The 10,623-nt window shown below is 48.2% G+C and overlaps 1 protein-coding gene across 1 annotated transcript in view; it reads right to left on the bottom strand.

Annotated features, from left to right (window-relative positions):
- Positions 1-675: 675 nt before the first annotated feature.
- The window catches only part of LOC144270615 (protein eva-1 homolog C-like), a 52,410-nt gene continuing 42,462 nt past the window's right edge, over positions 676-10,623 (bottom strand). The window contains exons 7-8 of the mRNA XM_077827213.1: positions 6,609-6,698; positions 676-1,061 (exon numbers count right to left, since the gene is read on the bottom strand). Of these exons, the coding sequence (XP_077683339.1) occupies positions 676-1,061; positions 6,609-6,698 (476 nt within the window). The remainder of the gene's footprint in view (positions 1,062-6,608; positions 6,699-10,623) is intronic.

The raw sequence follows: 10,623 nt of genomic DNA, 5'->3' as shown, positions 1-10,623 counted from the left end.
TTCCAAAAAATATTTCTTTTGGGGACATGCGAAACATATTGTTTCAATTTTTACTTTTTTCATTTTGTATTATAAAAATTTTGTATTTACTACAAAATGCAAAAAAATTGAAACTAAAAGTTGTTTCAAAACAAAAAAAATCAAAAAAGTTTCATTCTGAAAATGTTGGTACAGGTCATTTCAACATTGTTGGAATCCGTTTTCCCCCATGTATTTCTTCCTAAACAAAGTTCAGGCAGAATTCAACCCCATTTTGTGAAACGTTTTGCTTTCAACAGAACTGTATATTCTGGTGAATATGGTTATGTCTACATTTCTCCAACCAGCTCGCCTCTTGAGCAGTGACTGCCAATCGTAACAAATATGCTTCTGTTGTGTGTGATATAAATACTGATTATGGAATGTATGGTTTCTATAGCAGGAAAGTTATTACATGGCGTTCACAGAATGTATACTAGTTTGCCTAGCTTTGTTTGAGTCATGACAAATCTCTGTCAGGGATCAGACTGTTATCAACATACTCGTTGCACATGACCTAAGCCTGTTATGAGTTTGGGTCCCCAGAGATAAAAATTGTCTCCCTTCCCACCCCGCCCCCACTCCAGGAAGAGCTGCTTGCTGATGTGGAGCCAGTGCTGGCTCATTGCTCTGACAGGTGGCCCCTGCTCCTTGTTCTCATTTGGTAGCAGATTTGAGTTTGTGAATAGCATAGGGGCTGGACTCTTTGAGCATCCAGATCTCCTCTCCCTTGTGGGCCCTGTGCTCAGCAGCACCCTCCAGGGCTGCGGTCAGCTCCGGGCTGAAGATGTTGGATGCATGGTAGGTGCAGCTGAGGTGGCGGAACGAGGAGTCTGAGGAGCTGTCATCGTTGTGGTTATCCTCATTGTGGTCATCCTGTAACTTGCCCCGGCTCAGCTCTAGGCTGCTCCCCACTTTTGAGTCTTTTAAGACCTCCTTCATGTCCTGTATGAAGGCCATTTTGGGGCTGAAGATACAAAGCAGGAACACCAGGCCCCCGGAAACCCCACACAGAAAATAGAGGCCCACTTTCTCAGGGACACCTAAGGAGAGAAGTGCAAACACGTCAGAAGAGAATATGAATTACTCCTAAAGAGCAACAGGTATCATTCTCCTTAGCAATGAGCTACCAGTCTTGTAGCCCTACTGAGCAAGCACGAGAGCAAGTGGGAAGAAGGGATGTAAAAGAACAAGGGCCCTCAATCCTCATTCTTCATAGTATAGGGGTCAGGAAGGAACCTCCCCTGTTCCCCATGATAACATATTATGGAATTAGGAGAGTGTGACATTCTATACCTTGGGGGAGTGTCCTGTAACCCCCATATTCCTCATTTTTATATAATCAGAATCTTACATATAAAACATGCCTTGTAAGGTATCAGGGGAAAGGGTATGATTTGCTGAAAGTCATTTATCTATCCATATATGTATATCATTAATGCATATGAAGTTATGAGAATTGTGTTGTATAGTTGTCACTAAAACATGCTGTAAATTGGGGAATCAGCCAGATATTAGCTTCCCAGAGGCAACACCAAGGAAAGTAACCAACGCCCGGGCGGGGTGTGAAACAACCCATCAACAGCCATTGTCCAACAAGGCAGCTACAATTCAGTGACTTACCTGCATGAGGCCACACCAGGGGAATTGCTCAATCTTGCCTTGGAGGCTCAGCAATTCCCACCAGACATGCTTGGACTTGAGTGTTCCCCAAGCACATGGGACTGAGGGTATAAAGCAGAACATAGCAGGCCCATGTTGGGCCTTTCTCCTGCCCCCACCTATGTTGCAAGCAACAAAGACACTGAGAAGAAAACTGAAGACTCCAACAGAGGAGACTGGCCCAGATTTAAGGGACAAATCTGTATATTAAGGACTGCAATATCCAGTGAGGTGAGAAAAACTGCTTAATCTAGATGTTGCCCAGTCTAATGGGGTTGAGAGTTTAGACTGTGTGCTTATATTTTCTTTTCTTTTGGTAACTAACTCTGACTTTTTGCCTATCACTTAATATCACTTAAAATCTATCTTTTGTAGTCAATAAATTTGTTTCACTGTTTATCTTTGCCAGTAAGTTTGTATGAATTGTTTGGCAAATCTGCTCATGTTTTGCAAAGGCTGGTGTATATCCACTTTCCATTGATGAACCAATTGGTGAACCAATTAATAAATCTGCATTGTTCTTCTTGAGCAGAGCAAGATGGTATATTTCCTGAGGTGCAAGGCTGGGAGGATTGGGCTGGTGTCTTTCCCTGTGTGATTCATGAGTGGCCCTGGGAGTATTCATGTAATATAGCTGGGAGTGGGGCCCCACATGCTGTTATGATGAGTGATCACAGTGCCTGGAGGGGCTTGCTGCTTGTCACTTGCAAGGCACTGTGAGAGACAGCCCGGGCTGGGAGAGTGTTCAGGGGGCACAGCAGTCCCACCGTCACAGGCTGCACCCTGGGGATCCCATCACAGTGGCGCAGCAAGCAGGGTGAAATACACAGCTTGTTGTACTGCTTTGAGCAGGGGGTTGGACTAGATGACCTCCTGAGGTCCCTTCCACCCCTGATATTCTATGATTCTATGAGCAAGACTTGTACTTCATACAGTGGTGTAAAGATTTTAAGTGAGGCTTTAAGTGTGGTGGCTAAGGACAGTGAGGAGGAGGCTACTGATTTGTTATTTTCTGTTTGCTTATTTCGAGAAAGGGAAGTAGGGACAGAAAAGCAGGAACCTGACTGAAATAATGAAACCATTGCAAAGCTGGAGCTTTTTAGACTACAGGTTGCAGAAAAGGAGAGAGAAACATGAGTGGCGAGTCTTATTCCTGGCCTGGGCCCGGCTCCGGCAGTGTCTGAGGCCAGGTCTCTCCCTCGGCCCTGCCTTCCACCCTGCGTGCCCCCGCCCCGCACGTCCCCTGGGCCATTTAAAACAGCCCAGGGTCCCCACTCACCACCGGCAGCACAGCGGAGCTGGGCGGCTTCCTGCCTGCTCGCTCCATGTGGCTGCTGCCCCCTCCCTGCAGCCCCTGCGCAGGATGGGTCTGTGTCCCGTCCCAAGCGCCCCTGCAGCCAATAGGAAGCTGCGGGGGCAGTGCCTGGGGTAGCAGCACATGGATACTCCCGACATGCTCTGCCTAGGAGCCCCAGGTAAGCGCTGCACCCCTGCTTTGGTCCCCAAACTCCCTCCAAGAGCCTGCACCCCCTCCCATCCCCAAGATCCCTCCAAGAGTCTGCACTCCTGCCCAGAGCCAGCACCCAAACTCTGTCCCAGAGCCTGCACCCCTCACCCCCTCCTACACCCCCACCCCTTGCCCAAGCCAAGAGACTACACCCAAGCTCCCTTCCAGAGCCTGCACCCCATCCCTCCGCACACCCTCCCATCCCCAAGCTCCCTCCCAGAGCCTGCACCCCAGCCCTCTGCACTCCCTCCCAGAGCCTGCACCCCTCACCCACTCCTGCACCCCCAGAGCCTGCACCCAGCACCCAAACTCCATCCCAGAGCCCCTCCCCCACCCAAACTTCCTCCCAGAGCCCAACCTCTCACCTGTCCTGCACCCCAATCCCCTGCCCCAGCCCAGGGCCTGCACCCCAGACCCCCTTCCTCCCACCCAAACTCCCTCCCAGAGGCTTAGGCAAGTGTGGGGTGCAGTTTGCGGGGGACGGAGTTTGGGGGGGGCGGGTTCTGAGCATCACCAAAATTTCTACAAACCTGCCACCGCTGATCAGAGACTATTGGAACTGAAAGACCTGGAGGTAAAGGAGAAGCAGGAGGAAAGAGAAAGAGAGCGAAAACTCCAACTGGCCCTGCTAGAGAAGCAGCACCAGAACACACCGACCCCAGTGATTCCCATCACTCCAAAAATCCACAATTTGGAACAATTTATGTCCTGCATACAAGGAGACAGATAATATTGTTGAATATCTGACTACCTTTGAAAGGCTGTGTGCAGTGCATGAGATCCCTGATGCCAAGAGAATTCCTACCCTGATTGCAAAATTAACTGGTAAAGCTCTGAATGTATTCAATGAAATGCCTATTGAGGATGCTTTAGACTATTGTAAATTTAAAAACACTGTTTTGCAAAGGTTTCAGATTACCTCTGAAACACAGAGTTAAATTTAGGAATCTTGAGAGGGATACTGGCATGAGTAATGGGGAATATGTGAACAAAATGAAAGATTTGATGGGAAAGTGGGTGAGGAGCAAAGGTGTTACAAGCCTTGAGGGAATGTTGGATCTTGTTGCTCAAGAGCATTTCCTAGGCATATGTAAGACAGATGTAAAGCAGTGTCTATGGGACAAAGCTGAGAGTCTGTGGATGGAGATGGCGTCTCTAGCTGATGCCTTTGAACAGACCCAGGCATCTATTGAAAACAGCACTGACAGAGGTGTTTAAAGCTGGTGGGAAGGGAAGATCCCATTTTAACCCTATCAAGAGGGAGGGAGGCTGGGTACTCACCTCCCCAAAACCATTCCTCTAACCGTCATCCCAAACCTCCTGTAAAAACAGAAGAGCCTATAAGATGCTATCAGTGTAATTCCACTGATCATCTGAGAAATAAATGCCCTGTGCTAGGAGGAAGCAGGCAACCAATAGCTCATGTTAGTTCTGCTGTCCTCAACACAGAGCCCCCCCACAAGCAATTGAACCCTATCATATTGATTTTGTGAGATTAGCCTCTGCAGAACCAGAATGGAGCACGTTAAGGTTGTCAGAATTAATGGCAGGGAGTACATGGGGCAGAGGGATACAGGACCCAGATCTCTCTGGTTAAGCAGAGTGTGGTCCCAAAGGCTAGTATGTTACCTTGCCAAATGGCAGAGATTGTGGGGGTGGGCGAAAGCAGATTCCTTGTACCACTAGCTAAAATCCATGTTGTGTTGGAAGTTTTGGAAAGCATTTTGACTGTAGGGGTAATGGAACACCTCCTAGTTGACCTGCTTCTTGGTAATGATTTTTCCATGTAGCTCAGGTTAAAGTATTTGCCTGCAGCAGGAGGGAGTTTCATGCTGGGACCCCAAGGGAAAGGGTAAGGTCTCAGGAACTGCTGAGGGAATTGGATTCCTCTGCAGCAGGGGGAAGCCACATGCTTCCAGGTGTGAGAGTGGTTGAGACCAGCTTCTGCATTGCAGCTACAGGCAACACCACATTAGGAAAAGATGGGGATGTAATGGCTGCCAGGGAGAGAATTGTCCAGGTAGTTAGCTACCAGTAAGTTGCAGATGAACCAGAGACAGCCCCCACTCTAGGAAGCATAGGGAAATATGTCCCAAAGGGGAGTCCAGAGAAGGGGGAGGGAGTCTCAGAAACCACTGAGGTGGGTGAGGATCCCTGTGACTCTGTAACACAGGGAAGCAGCGTGCTTCCAAGTATGGGAGGAGCTGAGACTAGCTCCTTTCCAACAGAAGGCAACATGTCCTCAGGAGCAGGGGCAGGAGAGGTGTTGTCAGTAATAAAGGAAACTGTTCCAGTTGTTAGCTGGCAGAGTTGCTGATGAACAAGGGACAGACAGTATAGGGTGTTACACCTTGCTCAGAAGCATCTGTCACTGGTCCCAGTAGGAGACAGGATGCCGGGCTGGAAGGCATTGGTTTATTCCAGCAGGATAAATTCTGTGTTTCTCTGACTAGCACAATCAAAAATGGGTTTGACTCCTGGCAGGGTGGGGGCAAGGCAAACAGTGAGTGGACTGGTAACTCCAGGAGTTACTTTGTAACTCATTTACACCAGTAACTTTCCAGAATGGAGAGCTAGTTCGCCAAATGGTACAGCTCACACTGAGCTTGGGGGTCTGAGCAATAAACCTTGTGAGGCACTGTCTCTCTCTCTCTACAGAAACGGATGCAAATCAATATCCTGCAAAAGGCTACGGGTCTGGCTACACTGCAGTCAGAGGTGTGACTGCAGCACGTGTAGACAGACCCAAGCTAGCCCTGGTCTAGCTAGCTCCAGTGACAATAGCAAGGAAGTTGCGGCAGCATGGGCAGCAGCATGGGCTGTACAACTCCACCCAGGACCCTGGGTATGTTACTTGAGTGGCTAGCCCGCGCTGATGCACCTTCACTACTATTGCTGTTGGAACTAGCTAGATTAAAGTCAACTTGGGTCTGTCTACATGTGCCGCAGCCGCCCCCCTGGTTGCAGTGTGCAGACACCCTAAGGAAAGGGGGCCAGGAAAGGGGTGGCCATGGAGTTCCAACAAGTGGCCAACCAGACTGGCATCTTTGCTTCTTCCCAGAGTGAGTGAGGAATTCAGCAGGAATCACATTCTTTAAAGTCCTCTCTCAGATAGACTTAGTACTGTCTCCTTGCCTGAGGGAGAGAGAGTTCAACCCTGGGGTCATTCAGTCCTTGAGTCTCCATGACATTGCTCCACCCCTGCAGCAGCATTTTGGATGTGGCTTCAATGGCCAGCCTATACCAGAGGGGCACTAATGGGCATAAAGGGAATGCACAGTGCTGCAGGCTCTTCTCCAAGTGCCCCCTAACATGTCCATGTCTCCCGGCACACTAAAGCAAGAGAGACAGAGTGGAATGTGACTCTCTGTCCACACCCTCTCCACAGAGCACTGTGCACATGCTCAGAGAATTCACGTACCCCAGAGGTGGGCAAACATTTCCAGAGAGCTAGTAAAAATCATCAGATCTTCATGGAGCCTGGACAGCCTCGGCCCACGGTACCAGCCACCTGCAGTGAACAAGGGGACATGGTCTTACTGGCTAGGGTACAGGGGTGAGGCGCTTCTGAACGCCCTCATCCACTTTGTGGACTTCAACCTTCACCTGTCACCACACATCTGCCAACTTTCACTCCCACCCCTCCCTCATCGGCTTTGCTCCTCCCAGGCACTCGGCATGTCTCTCTTTCTTGATCCTCGCCATCCCATCCCTAAGTTCTTCCTGTCCACTCTCAGTGCCTTCCATTGTCTGCGTTCCCACTCTTTGCTCCCCCACTACCGTCTCTCTCTCCTCTATGCCATGTTCCAAACCTTCTGCTATAGCTCCTCCTAGTATTCCTTTGCTCCTAGCCACTTCTCTGCCCCTTGGATCTGTTCTTCCCTTAACTCTTCCATAGTCTGCTCTCCTTTGCTATGTTCTGTGGTACCCCTCCTCTGTGGGTCTCAGAGCTTCTCCTATCTGCCACTCTGCTCACTTCTCCTGGCTGGTCTGTATCTATCTGTCATCTCCCCTCCAGAGACCCCATGTTATTGCCAAACCATTTGGCCACATCCTCTAGATCTCACTCCTGGTTTTGCAACCTTGGTTTTGCTCATGAAAAAATGTTACAAAGCTAAGTGTGTGTGGAGGCAGTGCAGGGGGAAGAGTTCTCTTCCCAGTTCTTGTTAGCCTTCCACCAGCTGCCTTTTCTCTAATTCCTCTGCCATTGCATGAACTCCCAGTGCAACCTGACTGCCACTGCTACCGTGCAGGGTGCTACAAATACACCAAAGAGACAGGCCTCACAGAGCAATTCCACTTCTCTTTTGCCACTGGCAAAATGTATCCTGCAGTGTTGGGCTGGGATCCTAGTCCACGCCCAGATAACTATGGGGACTGAAACCTGCCCTTAGTCAAGGAGAAGGTGGAGTCCCCAGGAGGAGCTGGGGTCCATTGGGAGAGTGTGTGATACCGAGGAGAGAACAAACCCGGTGTGACGGTGCCCCCCATAAGGCTTTATGGAAATATGCTTTTGAATGTGTATATATGACATAACTGGAATATGTTTTATGCTACATATGCCATGTAACATATTTCTGTAGAGGTTATGATCTACTGAATCTATTAATCCTATTTGTATGCATGTATCATTTTTGTATTCAAAGTTATGAATATTGGCTGTATACTTGCTGATTTTAAATAACCTTAGTAAGACAGGTTTCAGAGTAACAGCCATGTTAGTCTGTATTCGCAAAAAGAAAAGGAGTACTTGTGGCACCTTAGAGACTAACCAATTTATTTGAGCATGAGCTTTCGTGAGCTACAGCTCACTTCATCGGATGCATACCGTGGAAACTGCAGCAGACTTTATATACACACAGAGAATATGAAACAATACCTCCTCCCACCCCACTGTCCTGCTGGTAATAGCTTATCTAAAGTGATCATCAAGTTGGGCCATTTCCAGCACAAATCCAGGTTTTCTCACCCTCCACCCCCCCACACAAATTCACTCTCCTGCTGGTGATAGCCCATCCAAAGTGACAACTCTCTACACAATGTGCATGATAATCAAGTTGGGCCATTTCCTGCACAAATCCAGGTTCTCTCACCCTCTCCCAAAAACCACACACACAAACTCACTATCCTGCTGGTAATAGCTCATCCAAAGTGACCACTCTCCCTACAATGTGCATGATAATCAAGGTGGGCCATTTCCAGCACAAATTCAGGTTTTCTCACCCCCCCACCCCTATACACACACAAACTCACTCTCCTGCTGGTAATAGCTCATCCAAACTGACCACTCTCCAAGTTTAAATCCAAGTTAAACCAGAACATCGGGGCGGGGGGTAGGAAAAAACAAGGGGAAATAGGCTACCTTGCATAATGACTTAGCCACTCCCAGTCTCTATTTAAGCCTAAATTAATAGTATCCAATTTACAAATGAATTCCAATTCAGCAGTTTCTCGCTGGAGTCTGGATTTGAAGTTTTTTTGTTTTAAGATAGCGACCTTCATGTCTGTGATTGCGTGACCAGAGAGATTGAAGTGTTCTCCGACTGGTTTATGAATGTTATAATTCTTGACATCTGATTTGTGTCCATTTATTCTTTTACGTAGAGACTGTCCAGTTTGACCAATGTAAATGGCAGAGGGGCATTGCTGGCACATGATGGCATATATCACATTGGTGGATGTGCAGGTGAACGAGCCTCTGATAGTGTGGCTGATGTTATTAGGCCCTGTGATGGTGTCCCCTGAATAGATATGTGGGCACAGTTGGCAACGGGCTTTGTTGCAAGGATAAGTTCCTGGGTTAGTGGTTCTGTTGTGTGGTATGTGGTTGTTGGTGAGTATTTGCTTCAGGTTGCGGGGCTGTCTGTAGGCAAGGACTGGCCTGTCTCCCAAGATTTGTGAGAGTGTTGGGTCATCCTTTAGGATAGGTTGTAGATCCTTAATAATGCGTTGGAGGGGTTTTAGTTGGGGGCTGAAGGTGACGGCTAGTGGCGTTCTGTTATTTTCTTTGTTAGGCCTGTCCTGTAGTAGGTAACTTCTGGGAACTCTTCTGGCTCTATCAATCTGTTTCTTTACTTCTGCAGGTCGGTATTGTAGTTGTAAGAAAGCTTGACAGAGATCTTGTAGGTGTTTGTCTCTGTCTGAGGGGTTGGAGCAAATGCGGTTGTATCGCAGAGCTTGGCTGTAGACAATGGATCGTGTGGTGTGGTCAGGGTGAAAGCTGGAGGCATGTAGGTAGGAATAACGGTCAGTAGGTTTCCGGTATAGGGTGGTGTTTATGTGACCATTGTTTATTAGCACTGTAGTGTCCAGGAAGTGGATCTCTTGTGTGGACTGGACCAGGCTGAGGTTGATGGTGGGATGGAAATTGTTGAAATCATGGTGGAATTCCTCAAGGGCTTCTTTTCCATGGGTCCAGATGATGAAGATGTCATCAATATAGCGCAAGTAGAGTAGGGGCTTTAGGGGACGAGAGCTGAGGAAGCGTTGTTCTAAATCAGCCATAAAAATGTTGGCATACTGTGGGGCCATGCGGGTACCATGCGGGTACCCATAGCAGTGCCGCTGATTTGAAGGTATACATTGTCCCCAAATGTAAAATAGTTATGGGTAAGGACAAAGTCACAAAGTTCAGCCACCAGGTTAGCCGTGACATTATCGGGGATAGTGTTCTTGACGGCTTGTAGTCCATCTTTGTGTGGAATGTTGGTGTAGAGGGCTTCTACATCCATATGGCCAGGATGGTGTTATCAGGAAGATCACCGATGGATTGAAGTTTCCTCAGGAAGTCAGTGGTGTCTCGAAGATAGCTGGGAGTGCTGGTAGCGTAGGGCCTGAGGAGGGAGTCTACATAGCCAGACAGTCCTGCTGTCAGGGTGCCAATGCCTGAGATGATGGGGCGCCCAGGATTTCCAGGTTTATGGATCCTGGTTTAACTTGGATTTAAACTTGGAGAGTGGTCAGTTTGGATGAGCTATTACCAGCAGGAGAGTGAGTTTGTGTGTGTATGGGGGTGGGGGGGTGAGAAAACCTGGATTTATGCTGGACATGGCCCACCTTGATTACCATGCACATTGTAGGGAGAGTGGTCACTTTGGATGAGCTATTACCAGCAGGAGAGTGAGTTTGTGTGTGTATGGGGGTGGGGGGGTGAGAAAACCTGAATTTGTGCTGGAAATGGCCCACCTTGATTATCATGCACATTGTAGGGAGAGTGGTCACTTTAGATGAGCTATTACCAGCAGGATAGAAAGAAAAGGAGTACTTGTGGCACCTTAGAGACTAACCAATTTATTTGAGCATGAGCTTTCGTGATTCCACGGTATGCATCTGATGAAGTGAGCTGTAGCTCACGAAAGCTCATGCTCAAATAAATTGGTTAGTCTCTAAGGTGCCACAAGTACTCCTTTTCTTTTTGCGAATACAGACTAACACGG

This window comes from Eretmochelys imbricata, chromosome 9 (genome assembly GCF_965152235.1).
Source record: "Eretmochelys imbricata isolate rEreImb1 chromosome 9, rEreImb1.hap1, whole genome shotgun sequence".
Lineage (NCBI taxonomy): Eukaryota > Metazoa > Chordata > Testudines > Cheloniidae > Eretmochelys > Eretmochelys imbricata.
The sequence above is the reverse complement of the archived record's forward strand: the minus strand, read 5'-3'. Positions and strand labels throughout refer to the sequence as shown.